This window comes from Chelonia mydas, chromosome 5 (assembly GCF_015237465.2).
Source record: "Chelonia mydas isolate rCheMyd1 chromosome 5, rCheMyd1.pri.v2, whole genome shotgun sequence".
NCBI classification, from domain to species: Eukaryota; Metazoa; Chordata; order Testudines; family Cheloniidae; genus Chelonia; species Chelonia mydas.
Window position 1 is genome coordinate 5736678 of NC_051245.2, and position 21924 is coordinate 5758601.

General features: G+C 46.8%; 1 protein-coding gene across 2 annotated transcripts; it reads left to right on the plus strand.

Moving 5' to 3' along the window:
• The first annotated feature begins 225 nt into the window (after positions 1-225).
• LOC102937883 (aquaporin-7) lies at positions 226-21493 on the plus strand. 2 transcript variants are annotated; one of them, XM_037902432.2, is made up of 8 exons: positions 226-330; positions 682-801; positions 3675-3801; positions 7407-7533; positions 13148-13285; positions 15191-15309; positions 18904-19121; positions 20806-21493. In XM_037902432.2, exons 3-8 carry the CDS (start codon positions 3712-3714, stop codon positions 20963-20965), a joined length of 852 nt encoding a protein of 283 aa, XP_037758360.1. In that variant the 5' UTR covers positions 226-330; positions 682-801; positions 3675-3711; the 3' UTR covers positions 20966-21493. The 2 variants fall into 2 exon arrangements, with proteins under 2 accessions (XP_037758360.1, XP_037758361.1); XM_037902433.2 differs by having other exon boundaries at positions 313-330; positions 685-801.
• Positions 21494-21924: the final 431 nt, after the last annotated feature.

Genomic DNA, 21924 nt, shown 5'->3' on the forward strand with positions numbered 1-21924 from the left:
TGGCCAGGCATTGGTACGATTCCTGCTTCAGGCAATAGCTCAGCTCTCTGGTGGGAAAGTGAATCTCCCAAGGTGTTGGCAGGGACTCCTTGGTGACCGTGTGATTATCATACTTCCCAATTAAATGGTCATTAAGACCTCAGGCAGCCTGGGAATTTATTACATATTTGGCTAAACAGCATAATCAGATTAGTAAACTCTCTCCAAAGATAAGGATTTGTCCCCAGATCATAAAAAATGCCCTTTGCTGAGAGAGAAGAACAAGCAGCAGAGAAAGGAGAAGTTATTTCCCTAGTGTTGTCCTGTGTCGAGAGGATCCTGTGTGGTGAGGTATTTCATTGACCTGTATACTTTCTTTAAATTTAATATTTATTGAAACAAATTGGTCTAGGAAGCTTTCAGACTAGCAGAAAGAGAACTTGGGGGATCGTCTCAAGCCGGGAGGCCGCCCACGAACACTGATCTCCCTGTAGCAGGGCGTATTCTGGCAAACTGTTTTAAGGTAATAGGTCACTCTTGTTAGAAAAGGGATTTTATCCAATATAGAAGTGTGAAGCCTCAGGTTGCGTCTGTATGTTTATTTTCTGAGTAGCTTGGATATGTTTTCTTTCCCTGCACCATTTCATCTTTGAATCTGTGGTTTTTCTATTAAATAAACTTTTTGTTTATTTTCATCCCAAGCAGGTCTCTGGTCTGCAAAATGTGCAGAACATGTGTGCCATGCCAAAGTGAGCTGATCACTGGTGGGCTGGTTTCACACCTTTGGGGCTAACAAACCAGAGGGGAACAGTCTGAGTGTCTGTAAGTAAGAACTTGGGAAAGACAGATTTGGGGAGACCTGGAACTGGAAGGGCTCATGGTGTCACTTTGCAAAGTGTAACTAAGCTGGTGAAAGCTAGGATGAGACCTTCTGCTTGTGGGCAGGGTATTGGTGTCAGGGAATTGAACCAGAGCTGCACAGCTCCCAAAATTACAGGGCAGGTGGTGACAGAACTTTTTATTGGTTCGGGTGGACCCCGAAAGACACACTTGTGTTGTGCAGTAATGCCGCATGTGGAATGTTGGGCGCATCATCTGCATTGACATCATGTGACGGAGTAGAGAGGTAACGGCCTATTTATGCAGTGCTTATGTGACTGCCCTTGGAATTCTCTGAGAGTTCTGGGCACCATGGTACCAGCAGGACATTGACACTTCGCAGAAAGCACAGCGAGGAGCAAGACAAGAAATCAAGGAGCTGGAGAACTGGACTTAGGAGAAAAGAGTCTAAAAGGTGGTAAATGTGTTGAATTTAAACAACGACTAAGAGTTGTATTTGATAATGGTCTTAAGGTATGTGTAGTGTAAGCATGTCAAATCGTTATTTAAGGTATCACTGGAAGCAATTGGGATGACATTAAGGGAAAATTTAGGTTGAATATCAGGGAAAATTCTCCACAGTGAGATTTATTAAGCTGGGGAATCATCTCCTGACCGATGGTGGAAGCCTCATCACTTGGATCTTTTAATTAATAGTATATGGTAAGGGGTTTTGTAGGGGACAGTCCTGCACTGGCAAGAGATGGGGACCGGATAATGGGTGATTTCCATCTCTTGCTGCTGGGATTCTATGAGGCTTGTGTGTGTCCTTGAATAACCATGTGTTTGTATTATACCTTGTAAATCCCATGCTTATTTAAACAAAGGGTGCTCAAACTTTTTCTTTCTGAAGCCCTCCCAACATACTGTAAAAACCTCTAGGGCCCAGTGGGAATGGGGGCGGGGAGGGGTGGAGTTTCAAGATTCCTGGCTTCAGCCACCAGATTTGTGTGTGTTGGGGGGGCCTCATGGATTTAGCCCTGCTGGACGCCAGGGTTTGGGGCCCCACTCTTCAGCCCTGGGGCCCTGCAGCCCCTAAACCATTGGTTTAAACCAGAAAGTCACTCACAGTCAATTATCTATTAGCTAGTAGGTGTTATCCCAAGAGAATAATCTCCCTCACTCTCATGTGAGCGGAGGTAAGGCAATGTTTTTACATGAGTTAGTTTTTACCGGACCTCCCTGGCTGTGGACAGGTGAAAGTGTACAGAGAGATCTGACTGCACAAGTGTGGATGGGACATATAGGGCCCTATATAATCTGCATTAACAAGAATGCGGAGGGACTCAGGGAATCGGAACATTAAGGAGGATTCCTGCTCTCTGTGGAGCCGCCAGCACTAGGCCTGCGGTGGCAGGCAGGACGGGCTGCACAGCTGAGCTACCTGCAGCCACACTTAAGAGAGTCAGCTGCTCCTGCTGGGAGCCTCCTGACCTGCTGTGCTGTGCGGAGCTGGAGGGGGAGGAGGCCTAGTGTCGGGGTGTCCTCCTCCCCCGAGGTGTCCTCAGTCTCTGCGGAGCTGGAGTGAGGGACAGGGGGGCACCTCTCTGTGCAGCAGCCTCTGGCTCAGGAGTGGTTATTACTGGCTGCTGTGTGAACAACTGTTCAGTGCTCTGCTTAAGGAGACAGTGTGCCGACACACTCAGCCGACACACTCCACCGACACACGCACTGTCTCTCTCTCTCTCTTGCGTGCGCACACACTCCCTCCACACACAGACACACACACGCTCCCACCTCCCCCTTTTATGGGCTTCTAGTATTACTGTTCAGCAATGTCAGTTTGGACATAATACTGTGTGCCTCTTTAAAAAGTCATTTCAACTGTGCTACTTTTACCGTATACCTGAAGGAGTGTTGTTTAAATTATAGGATTTTTTTTGTAAAGTCAGTTTTTCCCATTGCAATCCAATTCTGAACATTTTTATGCATTTATAGGAAGGCTCCTAACTGTTGTCAGTGTATCAAACAATGTTGATTAAAAAACTCATAAAGCCGGAATTAATTTTTTAAAAAATGGAAACAAGTGAAATCAGAAAATACTAAATCCACAATAATAAGGGCCCAACATGTAGAGGAGATGAAGTCAAAAGGGGGTTTATGGTAGTTTCTTATTGACTCAAAGGGAAGAGCCCCCAACTTCTGAGTTACTAAAATATTCTTCTGTAGCACCATCCTCCGACCTGAAATATTAGGCAGTAGCAAATCTCTGGCCACTTCGTTTTTCACAAATGTCACTTTGCTACACACCAGAGTCACTCAGAACTTCAAAGTGTCAGCAGGGGCAGATCTCTGATCCTCCTGCACTAAAAGCACTGAAGCCAACGAAAAATCTCCATGAGGTGGTTTGACTACAGAGCCTATGAGACACTGCTGAGCAGTTCTAATTCTATCCATTAGAGGGCACTGGCACCTACACATGAGCCAGATCATTGTAATACAAAACACGGATAATCTAAGGTGTTTGTTGGCTTGTGCCTTGTGTAAAAGATTACAAAGAATTAATGAGGTTCTAGGAACATAACCAAGGTGTTCCATCTCCATGGGGACAAACTCTACATTGAGACGTGCAGAGTTTGTTTTGACTCATAGCAGAAATGCAAATCTGTGTAATGTCATAATTGCCCTGGTATTTCAGAGTGCAAAGATGAAAGGTTTTAAAAAAAAAAAAAAAAAAGAGGACTTTCAGGCTAGTGGTTCCTTCATTGGTTTGTTTCTCTTTAACCAAATGATCTGAGCTGTGAGGGAATGAAGGGAAGGTGGTAAGTTTCAAAGGGTAACTTAGTTCTGTGCAATGAGACCTGGTCTCGCAACAGGGACTCCATCTGCTGCAAGCCGAAGTCAGAGAGCAAAATGCTGGAGAAAATTAAGAAAGGGCTCACAATCAAAAACAGAACCGTCAGGGAGGCGCTGGCTGAGGCCTTGGGGACATTCCTCCTGATGGTAAGGAAGAGTGAAAGTGTGTGTGTGTGCATGGCTGATGTGTACATTTCTCTAGTGCGCTGCAGGTTCAGCAATGTGCTGTTCTCATTCTGTATCCCCTTCAGTGCCTGTAGCGCTGGCAGGTTATTAATGGTTAACTTTAAGCTGGGGTTATCTTGTCTGGCAGTTTTGTGTGAGCCTTGAGAGTCTATCAAAATGCTCCAAGGGGAAAGAGACAAGACAGAAGGTAGCAGAGGCAGAGATCAGGAGAATGAGGAATGGAGCAGTCTGGGGATGAAATGACCGTTCTAATTCTCTTTTACGAAAGAACAAACAACATATTGTAAATGTCACCAAGCAGCAGCGAATTGTTAGCAAAACGCTGGTTCTGTCAAGGTGGCACCTGTGCTGATTCTCTCTCTGCACACATAATGGAGGTCAGTATTATTATCCCCACTATACAGATGGAGAAACTGGCAGAGAAGTGAAGTGTCTTGTCCAAGAGGACAGTGAGCCAATGGCAGGGTTGGGGAGCAGACCTCTTGCCTTCTAATCCCAACTCTGATTATTATTACTTCTTAAAATCTTCTCTGTAAAATGGGCACAATAATATTTACCCACCTCCCAGGCATGTTGGGGGTTAGTTAATATTTGTAAAAACCCACTGAAGATAGAACACATTATCTGATGATTGTAATTATTGTAATTAAAGCAAACTGGGAATTAGCCTCTGGTTGCTTCATCCTAGCAAATGTTGATCTCCAGATCACGCAAAATCTCCACCCTTGTTGTTGATCATGCTTGGTTTTGGTGTTACTTCACACACACACAGTAACATATAAAAGAGATATGAATAAATTGTTTTGTTAGGATAATGCAAATTTAACATAAGGATAATGCAAAATACACCAAAACACATAACAGGTCTAGATTTTTAAAAAAAATATATAAATTAAAAAAATGTATTTAATTTAAATTGACTTTTGAAAAGTAAGCCATTATGGGATAAGAGGGAAGTCCTCTCATGGATCAGTAACTGGTTAAAAGATGGGAAACAAAGGGTAGGAATAAATTATCAGTTTTCAGAATGGAAAGAGATAAATAGTGGTATCCCTGAGGGGTCAGTACGGGGACAATTACTATTCAACATATTCATAAATGATCTGGAAAAATGGGTAAACAGTGAGGTGGCAAAATTTGCAGATGATACAAAACTATTCAAGCTAGTTAAGTCCAAAGCAGACTGCGAAGAGTTACAAAGGGATCTCACAAAACTGGGTGACTAGGCAACAAAATGGCAGATGAAATTCAATGTTGATAAATGCAAAGTAATGCAAGTTGGAAAACATAATCTCAACTATACATACAAAATGGTGGGGTCTAAATTAGCTGTTACCACTCAAGAAAGAGATGTTGGAGTCATTGTGGATGGTTCTCTGAAAATATCCACTCAATGTGCAGCGGCAGTCAACAAAGCAAACAGAATGTTGGGAATTATTAAGAAAGGGAGAGATAATAGGACAGAAAATATCATATTGCCTCTATATAAATCCATGGTACGTGCACAGCTTGAATACTGTGTGCAGATCTGGTCACCCCATCCCAAAAAAGATATATTGAAATTGGAAAAGGTACAGAGATGGGCAACTAAAATGATTAGGGGTATGAAACAGGAGGAGAGATTAAAATGACTGGGAATTTTCATCTTAGAAAAGAGATGACTAAGGGGAGATATGATAGAGGTCTATAAAATCTTGACTGGTGTGAAGAAAGTGAATAAGGAAGTGTTATTTAATCCTTCACATAACACAAGAACTAGCAGTCACCCAATGAAATTAATAGGCAGCAGATTTTAAAAAAACAAAAGGAATTACTTCTTCACACAACATAAAGTCAACCTGTGGCACTCTTTGCCAGGGGATGCTGTGAAGACCAAAACAATAACAGGATTAAAAAAAGAACTAGATAAATTCCTGGAGAGTAGGTCCATCAGTGGCTATTAGCCAGGACGGGGAGGGATGCTCTGAGTGTCCCTAGCCTGTTTGCCAGAAGCTGGGAATGGGCGACGGGATGGATCACTTGATGATGACCTGTTCTGTTCATTCCCTCTGGGGCACCTGGCATTGGCCACTGTTGGAAGACAGGATACTGGGCTAGATGGACCATTGGTCTGTGACCATTCTTATATAAAAATTAATTATAATAATAAAAATATTTAGTACAGAAACTCCCCAACATAATGACCTCTCAAGATAGCAACGATGTGAGATAACAACCTTGGCAAACAATGCACTTTAAGAACGTTGGCCTACTAGGAAACATATGTATATACATTTCCATTCCCAGTCACAAATCTAGCATTCTGGAGCAAAGTCACTAAAATATAGTCCAACAAACAAATGTTTATTTAACGTGCCCCTCACTTTTCCCTCCACCGCACCCCACTCACCGGTGTTGTCCTCGGTCAGTGGAGACTCAAAGTTCAGAGGTGCTTTCACGTGAGTTCACCTCCCAGGTGGGGGGCAAGAAGACACCTTGCTCATTCCTTCAGCTGCTCACTGTTCGCTCTGGCCACTGTTGTTCGTTGTGCCACCGTTCACTCCATCGCTCTGTTGCCAATGGCCCTGCGCCATCACCTTCTGCTGCCACCTGCCACTGTGACCTCTGCGAGTTGGTCGCTTGAGGTTCCACCAGCTCTCAGTGACTTCAGCTGAGCTCTCAGTCGGGAACCTCACTGCTAGTGAAGTCTGGGCTGTCTTCCGCAGAAACACTGTCCCCACAGCAGGACTAAGCACTTAGATCTCATTATCAGTGATTTCAGCTGCAGTGGTCACTTAACAGAACAAAAGACTATCTATGGAGCCTAATCAGCTCTGTCTTAAAACAGTGGAGAGGGGCAGGTCAAATCGTACTTGGGACTCAGGCAGACCATCAAGCATAACACCTGTCCCCACCCTCTCTTTTGATGCCCTCAATCAGCACAGGCTAAGTACAGTTCTACTGCCCTTTACTCAGACAATAAGAATAACAACATTGCATTACCCTCCTGCTCCTCCCTTCCCTTCCCTTCCCTTCTCTCCCTTCCCTCCGACCCCCCCCCCCCCGCCCCCGCCCACGCATTCAAGTGATTTGTAACCCAACCCCAGCCAAAATCTATCACTTGGGCAACAACAGCTCTGTTTGCTGGATACCTAGGCAGATTAGGTGTGAATGTAAATACAATCTGGTCCTGAAGCCTTTCCCCCCAGCCCCCAGCTCATCACTAGCTGTCAGGGAGAGCTCATTTAGACTTTGCTTACAAATCATCATTTGAAATTATTAGGTTGGCCAACATCACCGAAATGAATGCACTGACATGGTCATAAAAAACAACAGCTGTATAAGGAAGCTAGTCTATATTCATACTTTTTCAAATCTATTATACTTTTTCAGATATACGTATTTTATCATACACGTTATATGCTTTTAAAGTATGTATTAATGTTTCAATTTCAATTCAAATTTCCAAACAGTCACTAAATTGGCATGTAACTAGTTCACAAAACTGGGGGTGGGGGGGTGTTGAGGAAATTCAGGAGGGGGGGTGTAGGGAAATCACTGCGCATGACTCTTTTCCTCTGCATCAGTTCTTTGGTATAGGTGGGGTTGCTCAGGTGACATTAGGAAAAGGAGAATTTGGAAAGTATCTGAGCATCAACTTGGGATTTGGAATTGGCGTCACTATGGGGATTCATGCAGCCGGCGGCATCTCTGGTGAGTAAGACTGTAGGACAGCAATGAAATGTACTAGTACGAGGATTATGGGGTTGTGCATCCTGTAGTGGCCAACTGTCCAGCCCAGTGAGTAGTGGCAGATTCCCCTAGGGACACTGGATATATCCTAGTGAGTGGCATGCATGAAGCTCATTGGAGTCTGTGTAAGTGAGCCAGAGGTACAGCTGAATGGTTAGGTTGTCTCCTTTACTCTTCTGGGCCTGATCCTTCGAAGCACTGAGCACCCTCAGCTCTGAGGCACTCAATGGGAGATGGAAAAAGGGGAAAAGGAACTGGTGCTTTGCAGGCAGGCCAAAGCACAGTGAGTGAATGGCTGAGGGGAGAGCCTTGTAACACACCTGGGTGCTGAGAGCTTGGAAAGTGCAAATGTTGAGTGGAGGAGGCTCCATTCCTCTAGGAGCAGCGTGCAGCAAGGAGCCTCAGCGCTGGAATCTCCACCAGTGCACGGCTCCCTGCTTCTGCGCAGTTGGCCCTGTGGCTCTCCTGCCTCTGCCCAGAGCTCTGGGATTCCTTGATCTAGAGATGATCCCACATGTTCATTCCATGATGGTGCTGGAGGGTGTCTGGCAAACCCCACTCTCAACAGCAGTGTTTGGGGAAAACTCAGCGAACCACAGAGTTTTCCTCCCACAGCGAGAGGCCATTTCACCCCATAGTGATTGGAAACGAGAGAACATTTCCATGTTGCCCAGTTTTAAAATGCTTCTGGATGTTTAAAGTGACACCATCCCTGCCAGGCAGTCCCTGGAGAAACAAAGGGATGGCAACAAGGAGACAGATTAAGGAACAGCTGAGACAAAGATAACCATAGAGTGTCTAGTGAGCCTTACGTGGCACTGATATTACCCACTGCAAAGTCAGTGCTCTTCCTCTTCTCCTCTTGTCACCGATTATATACAAAGTGTTGCCAGTGAAAGTACAACAGCTCATGGCTTATGAGTCTGATACACACACACACGGGTGCATATTGGGGATGGTGGTTCAGGGGAATAGTATCATATCTCTCTTATGTTTGGTCAATCCCTCCTTTCCTCTCTAATCTCTGCATTCATCTGCCTTGACGAAAGAGACTGGGACCCATGCTGGCAGGAAATTAAAGCAAATCCGTGGTCTTAATATTACCAGATGAGGGTTTTTGTTTGTTTGGTTTTTAGATTTGAGGGGAAAGAGAGATTTCCAGGGCTGGGGGTAGGGCGGGTGTGCTGGAAATGAAAAGAAAATCTCTCCTGCATTTGAAATCTGCTTTGGTCTTACTGTTAATGTGGAGTTTAGCAGATCTCCTCTAGTGAAAATGGGCTGGGTGAAGGGGACTTCTTTGAGTGCTTGCTCATGTCGATTCCATTGTAGGTGTGCATGCACCCTTGTGTGCGGCCGTCGGAGACTTTTGCCTTAGCGGTACCCATAGGGCCAGCTGTGGTGCCCTCTGGAGTGCCGCGCTCATGGCACAGTATATCAGGCGCTGCCAGCCCTGCGTCCTCTCAGTTCCTTCTTACCGCCCTGGGTGGTCAGTCGGAGCGCCTCTCTCCCTTGCTTCGCAAGTGGTCAGTGGTTTATCATCTACAGGACCGGCTCGAGGCACCAGCAAAGCAAGCACATGTTTGGAGCGGCACAATTCCAGGGGCGGCATTCCGGCCACCCTTTGCTCTCGGAGCTTGGGGTGGCAAAAAACCTAGAGCCGGCCCTGCTCATCTAGTTTAGCCTTCTGCTTTATCTGTAAATAGTTTTAATCGTTGTTAGTTAGTGATTAAGTACCTGTTAAGTGTTTAATTAGTTAGTGTCCCAGCAGGAACTTTGTCCCTGGCAGGGCATGCCCCACTCTCTGGGTTTTAAGCCCTGCTCATTGTGTAACAGGCCTATGCCTGTTAGTGATCCGCACGAGAGTTGTCTTCAGTGCCTTGGGGAAACCCATATAAAGGAGCGTTGTCGCATCTGCCAGAACTTTTGGCCGCGGTCACAAAGAAAGCGCGACATATACCTCAGGGCACTCCTGATGCAGGCTGCCCTGCACCCAGCTTTGGAGCCAGAGCGGCCCGATACGGCACCCAGTGCTTCAACTTTGGTGGTACCGCACCTCCGGCACCAGGGTCCTCCCGGCACCGATCCCCGTCGCCGGTGCTGAAGAAAAAGACTAAGGTGACAGCACTGGCCAAGCCCGACCAAGGGGCTTTGGGCAAAGGACCCTGCTCGGGCCGCACACCCCCTCTGGACCCGCTAAAGAGCTTGGCTGTGGGGAGGTCCCTCCCCTGTAAGGACCTGCCACTGACTCTGTGGAGCGGTACAGGGCCTCAGCCGACGGCACAGCCGACCCCGCGTGTGGCAAAGGAACCGGCTATGGCTCCCCGTAAGGGCAAGCCCCACACCAAGGCCTCGCAGAAGTTAGGCGAGCGCCAACAGTCTCCGGAGCTAAGACAGAGCCCGCTTTGTAACTGTTGTTCTTCGAGATGTGTTGCTCATGTCCATTCCATGACCCGCCCTCCTGCCCCTCTGTTGGAGTTGTTGGCAAGAAGGAACCGAGAGGGCACGTGCCCTACGGGTACCGCTAAGTCTCCGATGGCCGTTCACGTAGGCACGTGCACACCTACAATGGAATGGACGTGAACAACATATCTTGAAGAACAACAGTTACAAAAAGGTGAGTAATTGTTTTTTTTCTATTCCACGATTAGATGTGAGTTGGGCCTGAGCTGCAAAGGTGTGGGACTTCAGAGATGAGGTATCAGTTCAGCCCATTATGGGTCAGTGGCTGGCTGGAATGTTCACCTCTCTAAAATCCACTTAAGGGCTCTTTGGAGCTGGGGTTTTGGTTTGGCTCCATCTCCATAATAAACAGACAGGAGATTTCTAAGAGCAGTCTGTAGATACAGAGATGAAGAGGGTGGATCCCAAATAACAGATGTCTGGAGATGGTGGGAATGGTGGAGGAGGAAGAAATAGTTACTGCTTTCTGAATCTGTTTGGATCATGAGAGAAAACCTTCCATCTTCCCATTCCCAGGAAGGCTTAGATCAGAGCAAAGATCAAGGTGACCCTTGTCTTTTCAGTTCAGTCCTAGGGCCCTAAGTCAGCTCTTCCTTTAGTCTGAGTTTCGCATATTGCTTTTCCTCCACAGAGGGTGTGCATGTTCGTTTCACTGAATGCAAGGGTTTGATAAAGGAAATGTGCATCATGGATCCTTTCATACAGAAAAGAGGGGCTGGTCAGAAAGGCTGGAGAACGGGATCATGATGATAATAATTTGCGTTACACAATACATAGAGGCTCCAACCGAGATCAGTGTTCCATTGTGTCCAATGCTGTGCAAACACAGACCAGACATAGCCCCTGCCCTGAGGGGTTTACAGTCTAAATAGATGAGACAGAGAAGGAACTATCTGAACTAGAGCAGATCTTTTAGAAAAACATCCAGTCCCGTTTGTAAAATGGTCAGGGGTGGAGAATCCACCACGACCCTGGTACATTGTTCCAGTGGGTAATTATCCTCACTGCTAACAATTTACTACAGGGGAATGCGGAGGCAGAGACAAGAACTGAGCCCAGAACTGTCAAGTTCCAGTCCAGTACCTGAACTGCAAGACTGTCCTTCCTGTCAAGAGCAGAAAGACTGCTCTTGCCTCATTAGAAAAAGAAAAGGAGGACTCGTGGCACCTTAGAGACTAACCAATTTATTTGAGCATAAGCTTTCGTGGGCTACAGCTCACTTCATCGGATGCATTCAGTGGGAAATACAGTGGGGAGATTTATATACACAGAGAACATGAAACAATGGGTGTTACCATACACACTGTAAGGAGAGTGATCAGGTAAGGTGAGCTATTACCAGCAGGAGAGCGGGGGGTGTGTGGTGGGGGGGAACCTTTTGTAGTGATAATCAAGGTGGGCCATTTCCAGCAGTTGACAAGAACGTCTGAGGAACAGTGGGGGGTGGGTGAGGGGAATAAACATGGGGAAATAGTTTTACTTTGTGTAAGGACCCATCCACTCCCAGTCTCTATTCAAGCCTAAGTTAATTGTATCCAGTTTGCAAATTAATTCCAATTCAGCAGTCTCTCGTTGGAGTCTGTTTCTGAAGTTTTTTTGTTGAAGAATTGCAACTTTTAGGTCTGTAATCAAGTGACCAGAGAGATTGAAGTGTTCTCCAATTGGTTTTTGAATATTATAATTCTTGACGTCTGATTTGTGTCCATTTACTCTTTTACGTAGAGACTGTCCAGTTTGACCAATGTACATGGCAGAGGGGCATTGCTGGCACATGATGGCATAGATCACATTGGTAGATGTGCAGGTGAATGAGCCTCTGATAGTGTGGCTGATGTGATTAGGCCTATGATGGTGTCCCCTGAATAGATATGTGGACAGAGTTGGCAACGGGCTTTGTTGCAAGGATAGGTTCCTGGGTTAGTGGTTCTGTTGTGTGGTGTGTGGTTGCTGGTGAATATTTGCTTCAGGTTGGGGGGCTGTAAGAGGCTAAAGTAAATCCATTTTGAGACTGTAAGCTCTTTGGGACAGGGACTGTGTCTGTCTTGCTCAGTTCCTTTGGGTGTAACTGTAATCTAAATAATGATTAATAACAGTGAGAACATGCTTCCCAAAGCAGGCCATATCCCAGAGCTAAGCTGAAGACCTTTCTGGCAGGTTATTGCTCAGATGTAGCATGTTCTTGCCTTTTTGGCTTTGCGCCTCAGGCCTTCCACTGTGGCTCTCACTGGGAAATCCCAGGGCTTGTCATCCCCTCCCTGTACCTCAACCTTTTACTTTGAAACGAGACATAAGGCCTGATTTTAGAGTTGCGGAGAACCTGCAGCTCCCACTGACTTTAGGGGAGGTTAGTCTGCGCTGCCCTGCTTAGGGTCAGGCCCTCGGTGCTTGTCATCACTTAACTTGTGGCTGCAGGTGGAAGTGGAACAGCACGTGGACTGCAGAGCAGAAATGCTCTGCCAGTGTGTTACTTCTCAGAACTCAGCATGCGGCTGTGATGGGGCCTGAGTCACCATTGCCCTGCACCTCGTGTTGTCATTTACGTCTGTGGAGAGTGATAGCAAGTGGGTGTAAGTGCTACCACTGTGATTTGTTTTATAATGTGCAGGGCATGAATCAGGGCCCAGTGAGCCCATAGGTCTGTTCCCTTCTGCACTCACTGTGCCGGAAACGAATGGCAACTTAGCAAAGCATGGGAGAACTTCTCAAGCTCCCTGATGCGTGGGACGGAGCAATGAACTAACTCACTGGCAGCACAGGAGCTGGGACACTGGTGCTTTCTTCCTCACCATAGCCAGAATCCGGAATGGTAGCATTTTGACTTGCTCCCCGCAGGTGTAAATGACAACACAAGGTGCCAGGCACCGGAGAATCAGACCTGCTAGAGGCACCCCTGCTATTTCCTGGAGGGACTGGTGGATATAAGCCTTTGAATTCTTGGCACTTGGTGTCTTGGAGCAGAGGTCCAGGGTTCTAGTCTCAGTGTTGACCATCAACTATGGGGCTATGGAGTTGTTGTGCTGGCATAGACAGGTTATTTATAAAGCTGATGTAATATATATATATATGTGTGTGTGTGTGTGTGTATTTATACATGTATATGTATGTTTTTAAACAGGAGCCCATATGAACGCCTCAGTAAGTGTCACACACTGCGTCTTAGGAAATCTTCCCTGGAGAAAGCTGCCAGCTTACATAATCGGCCAGTTCCTGGGGTCCTTCTTGGCAGCATCCCTAGTGTTCTGCATGTACTATGGTATGGTTGCTTTTCCAACGTTATGGTAATTGCTGGGAATGGATTGGTTCACTTGCTGCTCCTGATCCACAAAGGAGATGAGTCTTCTGCAGCTCCCAGTGAGGGATGTGAACCTGTGGCTCACACTGTAGTCCCTGCAAAGCTGAGTCTGAATTTGATCCCTGGTGATAACCACACTGTTATATTTGTCCTTGAGTATATTCCTGTCTATATTAGATTTATATAAGGAGAGCGCTCTTATCTGCCTTGAGATCTCTGATCATAATCAAATAGACAACTTAATTCTGTCCCCTCCCACCCACCTCCAGCAAGCCCCTGACAAGAGAGATGGGCTTTGCACTGTAACCAAAAGGCCAATAGAGTTCAGCTTATTCAGACCACCTTAAGGAGCAAATTCCACTGTTCTCAGCTGAGAATGCCTGGCAGCAGCTTCCAGACAACTAAGTCTTGGGACCATTAATTTGAGTCCTCCACTACCTCATCTATTGTTGTGTCTTGGGGGAGAGGGCCATCTCTTGGCTAGCCATATAGGATATGTCTACATTGCAATGTAAGCCCAGGGTTGGTAGAACTGAAGTTAGCAGGCCCTGGGTTTGTTAACCTAGGGCTTGAGGCTTAATTTGTAACCCCAAGTTAGGAAGTGTTGAACCCCAGGACCTAATCTTGGGTTCCAACATTTACACTGGATAAAGCAAGCCTGAGTCCAACCACCCATATCCCAGACTTCCTTGTGCTCTCCCCAACTGTGGCTGCTCTAGCCTCTTGTTCATGGTGCAGCATGGGAAAACTTGACTGTCCACCAAACTTGACTGTGCAGAAGACAAAGACAGTCAGCATGGGGGATACTTTTGGTGGACTCCCAGATGGGGCTTTATCTATAGTGCAAAGCAATAGGGCATGAATTCTGGGTCCCATCTTGACTCATGCTCGAACCCTGGGGGGTCGTGGGACTCTGGGTTAGCATAATTTGTGTGTAGACAGAAGGAAGGTTAGGCTTGAGCCTGAGTTCAAACCCTGGGCTTACACTGCAGTGCAGCCATACCCATATAGCCTTATAGATCATAGCCAATAGCTTGAAGTGCGCCCAGGAAGGCAATGCATTTGCTGGAAAGCAGGTGTCATGCAGTCCCATTGCCTAAAGCTGCCTAGTGGTCAGGCAGCTGCATTATGAGCCAGCCGATGCTTTCAAAGGTTTGCAAGTGCCACCCCAAGAGTAGTGCGTTGCAGGCAGGCCTACTAGGAGTCCCAGGGGCTGAGGTTACTGTGATGAGGTCTGGATCCCAAAGGGAGGGGTGCAGACTTAGCAAAGGAGGCAGGCGAACATGGCCTGCTTTTAAAAACTACTGAGCAGCTATAGCTGCCGTTGACCTCCACTGGGGTGTGGTGGGGTGGGGCTCAGCCCCATTGAAAATCTGGACAAGAGGGGACTTGCATTTATTTTACTGCGAGCAATTCCCAGGAAGGGGAGCTGCTATGAGCCAGCTCCGGCATGTCTGAAAATTCTGTAGGGGAGCAGAGAAACAGCCTCTGTTCTTCGCAAAGGCCCAAGTGCTTTCCTCACCATCACCTGCAGAGCCCACATCCAAGCCTCTGCATGTCAGAGAGGCACACAGTGGGGGCTGGGAGCCTGTGATCAGGAAGAAGTTCTGCTGGGCAAAGTCTCAGGGAAACAAGATATCCATGAACTCACTTCCCTGGAATAGGAGTGGCTGCTTGGCCACGTCTCTTTCCCCTTCTCCCCTCTGTCTTGTGCCTGTCCTGACTGCAATCAGTGTGTTTATATTTAGTCAGGGTGTGATCATCCTGCTCTCCCTCCTCAGTTTGCCCTCATCACCACAGTCTGAGGGCCCCTGCGTGGGCCAGCGTCAGCAGCAGGGTTAACCCCATGTCTCCCCTTTCTCCTAGATGCGCTGTGTGAATACTCTGACGGACACTACATTGTGACGGGACCTAATGGCACAGCTGGGATCTTCGCCACCTACCCTGCTCCGTATATGACTCTGCTGGGGGGATTTGTAAATGAGGTCAGTGCCCAGGATTTCTCTGCCATGTCACGGATGTCATGGAGCACAGCTGAGGTCACAGCTGCCTGGCTTGGTGACTAGGTGCTGTTGCAGGTTTAATGCAGAGGACTGTTATTGCTAAGCAGCAGTAGCATGCTCAGCACTGTAAAAGACACGTCAACTGCCCTGATGAGTGTACAGTGGAGGATGTTTGGCTGCGGCACAAGGGACTGAATTTAAAGGCGACTAGCTGTAGTATTGTGGCTTAACTGGCAGGTGGGCGCACGTAAACAGAGCGCCGAGGAGGGTGGCGGGAGCCTTACTATCGGGGAGTGAACGATCAGCACTGAAGCAGAGCTCCGTTTGGAGCACATTTGTCTGTTCCAACAGATGACTGCTCTGTAAGGCACTTGGTCGCTACTGGGACCATTTCAAGCTCTTTACAGTTTTTTGTTTGTTTTCTTTCAAAAATTATTTCCATGGTCCACAGAATCACTGCTGAAATGTACCGGGGGTTAGGAGAGCATCAGCACCCACTCATACCCTGCGGCAGTGAGGGAAGGGCAGAGGCATATGGAGCTTCTCTGCTACCTGTGCATCATGGAGGGGTCTCTGAGCTGGTTCTGAATAAGCTGGTGACGAGAGTTGTTGGGAAAAGGCTGATCTTGTGACTTCAGCCCCATGGAGGAAAAGCATAGGGAGAATTAGGTGTCTGGCGTGAGGCTCCCAGATTGGACCCGAAGGGGTGAAGTCTGGAGGATCAGCTCTCCATGTGCTGCACATTTATGACTAACTTTCCCCCTTTCCCACTCTTCGTTTAGCATGTGGCTCCTAAAGCAGTGGCCTCCGGCTGTGGGAATATTGGTGGTTTGTTTTAGCTCATGCTAGCCGTCAGGCTGATGCTTGGTTGTATGTTATGGAATGGTGATTGTGTCTAGGATTACCTGAGGGTTTAGGCCCTGCTTGAGTCCATGTGAGTTATGGGAGCACTTCTCGGGATCAGATCCTAAAGACCTTTAAGCCTCTGTTCATGGAGTGACATGCAGAACATCATTCCTTCCCTTCAATGTTGTCTCTGCTGTGATGAAATTACCATCATGCTGTCTCCACTGGGCTGTGCAGTAATTTGGCAGCGCTGTAGCAGTCCTGCTCTACAGGGGCGTTACTCACCTTGCTGGCATGTGGAATTCATGTAAACGATGTTCTTCTATTGTTTGTGATTCATCTTCTGTTAGCAGTTCTTCTGCTGTGGACTCCACTCCAGGCTTCTTGTTGAAGACTCCCTATTTGTTTATTTCCAAACATAAGCCAAAAATTCATGTCTTGTATATCTGGGTGAAGGAGCCTCTTTGGGGTTCATCAGGGCCATAACTTGGGTTGCTGTTTCCCTGCTCTGTGACCCCACTTCTCTGTGTGGGCGCAGCATCTCCACTATGCTATGGCCAGAACTACTTGCCAACATTCTCATTCAAGGCAGAGCCCCCTGCCCTGCCAGGAACTGGTCGGAGAGGCTCTGAGTTTGGCTGCAATGGTGGTGACTGTGAGGGTGAGTGCATGTGAGGGATGTGTTTTGCTTGCATTAGTCCAAGAGGTGAGAATCACAAGCCTTCCTCAGATCCCAAATACTCTGGCCATGGAGCACAGTTCAGCTCTCAAGCAATCACCATGACTGCAGTCCACCTTAAAAAGCCTTCCCTGGTTCTCTGTGTAGGGATCCAGGGAAGCCTGACCTGTGCGGGACAGCAGCAGGAAAGCCACTTCACAGTTTCATCTCTCTTCCACTCCCAAGGGCACTGCAGGGTACGAGCTCCTGCCTGACTAAGAGATGGGAGAGGGTGGAGGTGGCATTGTCACGCCATCCACCTTGCAGAGCATGTGGATTAGTTACTGATAATCTGGCCTGTGGTGCTGTGGAACCCTCCTGTATGTAGGGTTCTTGGCCCAGAGTTCATGTCTGCACAGTTCCAGCAGGAGCTGCCCCGACGGTGGGAGCAGAGAGAACCTGGGAGCCAATAGGGGATCACAAGGAGCCAGAAGCTCCACTGATCTTTGTAAGATATGTCATTTTGGGGCCAAATCTGCTCCTTCTTCCACATGGGGGACAACCTGATTTAGGAGGGACAGAGGAGTGTAGGGCCCTCTAATGCATTCTCCAGACAACGCAGGACCAATTCCCTCCAGCTTCCTAATTATCGCTAATGTGTCATCTGGTCTAATATTAAATGTCTCTAAGCTATTCCTTGGTTTCATCCCATACCTTCTAGTTACAATTGCCTCCCTTCTCCCCACCATGCCTGTGGAGCAGGAGGATCTGGGTTCTGTCCTGCTGAAGTTCTGAGTGGCCATGGTATGTAGCATAGTGACAGCTGTAAAATCTCCAGGTGTCCCCGGATTTGTTCTGTCTTCTAGGCAATGCAGAGTATGTCACTGCTGCAGAAGAAGATGAATGACAGTGAGAGCTCCCAGTAGCGACAAGTCTTCAGCTCCCATTGATGTGTGTGTGGAATGGCTGCAAAAGGCAGAACCTTGGACAAATTCTCACCAAGTTGGGAGGGTCAAATGCAGTAATCTCCAACTGAATCCTAGCTCAGGATGGCTGGGATGCTGTAGGGCTAGAAATAGGAACTTTGTTCCATTAGAGAGGGGAAATTCACAGCTTCCCAACTGGGTGCAGATCCCCGGAGTCTTGCCCTGGGAAGAGGCTGAGATAACGGATGTGAAAGTCATGACACTTTTACATCTAGAAAAGCTATTTGGGCTCATTGTTACAGGTTTTTATGGCTCCCTCTCAGTCTGGTAAAAGTGGACTCAGAATAACTAAGGCACTTTGGTTTAGAGGTGGAGGGACATGAAAAATAGTTTATACAGACACACGTACACACATATAATTATGTTAGTGGCTATTGTGCTGTGGACACACTCATTTGGAATGGGGCCAAGACCCTCTGTTTATTGCACAGCGGCTGGCTGTGACCAGATACTAACAACTTCTGGTTACTCCCAACCTTGGCCAGATTCAAAATGGTGACCTGTAGATGAAATGCTTCACAACCCATCTAGTCCATGGATAATGTATCTTTTCAAATTGTCAGTCAGCCAGGATGAGAGTGGTCTAGCCTAGAAACTGGAGCGGGCATCATGCCTAGTAGTCAGAGTGGGCATGAGTATTCCAGAGCCAAAGCCAAGGGTCAAATGAGATGGTAGGAACTGGATACCAGAGCCAGGATTAAGCCTGAGTCAGTAGTCAGAACCAAGGGTCAAACTGGAGGGCAGGAACTGGAGTCAATATGGGATCAGGCAAGGAAGGGTTCAAGGCAGGAGCAGCGGGAACCAGGTAATGCAGGAGCACGCACTAGTATGCATGTTGAGAAGCCAGTGAACTGCTGTGGTTGCTGGCTTAAGAGCCAGCCTGCTGGCCCCTGCCACTAATCAGGTGGCATGGCTAATCAAGCAGCTGCTGCAGGTCAGTTGTCCTGACGAGGTTGCCTGGAGATTAGCTCTGCTGCAGGTCCTGATTCCTCACTCTGGGCTCTGCTCCTTTCACATGTTCCAGTGACTCCTTTTGGCCTTGAGATGCACTTCTCTACTGACCTGTGCTTTCTCCCGATCCCACAGTTCCTTGCCACAGTGGTGCTCATGTTGTGCATTCTTGCCATCTATGACAAGAAGAATAATGGAGCCCTAGAGGGCACTCAGCCTGTGATCACTGGGCTCCTGGTGTTAGTGATCGGCATGACAATGGGAATAAACACTGGATATGCAATAAACCCCTCCAGGGACCTGCCTCCGAGGATCTTTACTGCAATAGCAGGCTGGGGAATTGAAGTCTTTAGGTAGGTTACCTTCTTTCCTTTTACACTGTACAGATCATAAATGTGTGACCTGAAAAACGTGTTAATACAAGATAAACTCTATTAACCCTTATTTAAAAAGCCCTTAAAGGGAGAAACTAATCTCTGACCAGTTAGAATCCCAGTACGCAGGTTGGTTCCCTACTCCAGTAAGAATGCTGCTGTCATAGCCATACAGCTAAGGGTAGCGTAGAATTCCTCCTTACCTGTAAGGGGTTAAGAAGCTCAAATAACCTGGTTGGCACCTGACCAAAAGGACCAATGGGGAAAGAAGATACTTTCAAATCTTGAGGTGGGGGGGAAGTCTTTGTTTTGTGTGTTCGCTTGGGAAGCAGAGAAGCATCAGGTCAGAAAACTCCTTCTCCTATAAGCCATCCTAAAAGTCTCTCATATTAAAAAAACTGTAAGTAAAAGCCACGCAAGGCATCTTAGATTATCTTTTGTTCTGCTTGTGAATTTTTCCTGTTTTTTGTAACTTTGAAACTAAGCCTAGAGGAAGTTCTGATGTGTTTTTGAATCTTTTGTTACCCTGTAAAGTTATTTTCCATCCTGATTTTACAGAGGTGATTTTTACCTTTTTTTTTTTTTTTTTTACATAAAATCCTTTTTTTAAGAACCTGACTGATTTCTCTATTGTCCTAAGACCCAGGGGTTTGGGTCTGTGATCACTTTGTAACCAATTGGTTGGGATATTATTCTCAAGCCTGCCCAGGAAAGGGGTTGTAAGGGCTTTGGGGGATATTTTGGGGGAATAGGAACTCCAAGTGGTCCTTTCCCTGATTCTTTGTTAAATCACTTGGTGGTGGCAGCGTACCCTCCAAGGGCAAAGAATTTGTGCCTTGGGGAAATTTTAACCTAAGCTGGTAGAAATAAGCTTAGGGGGTCTTTCATGCAGGTTCCCACATCTGTACCCTAGAGTTCAGAGTGGGGAGGGAACCCTGACAGCTGCTCTTTCATATGCCACAACATTCACCCAGCATTCTGACTGGCTGGCACAGAATCTAGGTCCAATTCTGACCGCTTTGTCTAACAGATTTTAAAATAGTAGCTAAGGGCGAGCCATCAAATAATCAAAACACATTTCAAGAGCACCGGGATCTACTTGTAGTGGATGTGGATACAGGCAAATGCCATTCACAGTGAGATTAGTGACAGTCACACATCGTTTCAATGTATGGCAGCATGCAGATTGCAATTCCCATTACAGCAAAGATGGTTGTGCGGTGAAGCAAAGGACTCAGATCTGGGTTCTACTCCTTATGCTGAAATAGGCTTCCTGGGTGACCTTGGAAAAGGCATAGACCTTCTCTCGTTCTTATCCATCTGTAAAATGTTGATATTACCTGCATACCTTAAAGGCTGTTCTGAGCCTTAATTCATCTAGGGTCTAATCCAAAATCTACTGAAATCCAGGAGAATCTTTCCATTGATTTTTGGAACGAGCCCTTGAAATCTGTGAGATCCTGAGACAGAAAGCTCTATAAATGTGCAAAATAATATCATAGCTCTCCTCCCTCCAGTATGAATGCATTCTGTGGGGGAAAATAACTTTGCTAGATTAGAATTCAACTCTGTAGCAAAGACAAACTTAGATTACCTAGGGTAGAATATGGCAGCAAAGCAAAGGATCTGATTCACTGGAAACCTGTCCTGTCTTTTCTTTTAGGGCTGGAGATTACTGGTGGTGGGTCCCACTTGTAGCTCCAACACTGGGAAGTCTTACTGGTGCCTTAGCCTACAAACTCCTAATTGACTTTCACAATCAGACTCCACTGGAAGGCGGAGATGGGAAAGGAAAGGACGATTTGCAGACTAACCAGGTGTGATGTCCAAGTGTTGCTAGGACAAAGCTGGAAAGGAAAGTTCAATCAGCCACACGACTTCATCACTGGATTAAGTGTTCAACCCTGCCTTCAGTGAACTTCTGTTTTCACACCACTAATTAAATAACACTCAGTAACTCAGTGGATAATGTCCAAGGGACATCAGTTGTACCTGTAGTTATTTACTTGCACAATCTGTAGGTCTTAAAATGGAGGGTGGCTTTTAAAAGTCTGTGCAACTCAATCAGACTAGTTGGGATTTCTGGTGGACAGAACGGTATTGAGTGGGGCTGAAAGTGGCTCTGTTCTAAACTTCAATGGAAGTTTAAGTTTCTTAACTTTTTTTCTTTATGGAAATAATACAACAAACCCATCACTCAGGTGGAAAAAACAAAGCCAAGTGATTCCACACATGTAATTCTGCAGCATTCTAAATGCAAAATTCACTAGCTCGGCGTGGAATGCATCCGATGAAGTGAGCTGTAGCTCACGAAAGCTTATGCTCAAATAAATTTGTTAGTCTCTAAGGTGCCACAAGTACTCCTTTTCTTTTTGCGAATACAGACTAACACGGCTGCTACTCTGAAACCTGTAGGTATGTGTGTGCAGATCACGGAGTGTCCTGTTGTGTATCCCTGTTAATGCTACTACACTGAACTAACAGGTGCTCATGAAAGGTTGTCACCCTCCCTCAAAGCCAAGACAGTTGGGACAAACAAGGGCTGGAGTGAGGACAAAGGGCTCTTAAAGTCCCTGATACAGCTGGGGGAGGATTCCCTCAGCACAGTAATCAAGTAAACAGTCTTGCAAGGACCCCCTTAACTCCTGGTGTAAGGAGCCTGCCAGGGACAGGGCTAAGGCTGACAGGAACCTGTTAGGAGTTGGGCAGTAGCCCTGCAGAGATTCTGAGCTGTGTTGCCACACACAGGGCTGTCTCAGTTACAGTGGGGGCCAGGGAACAA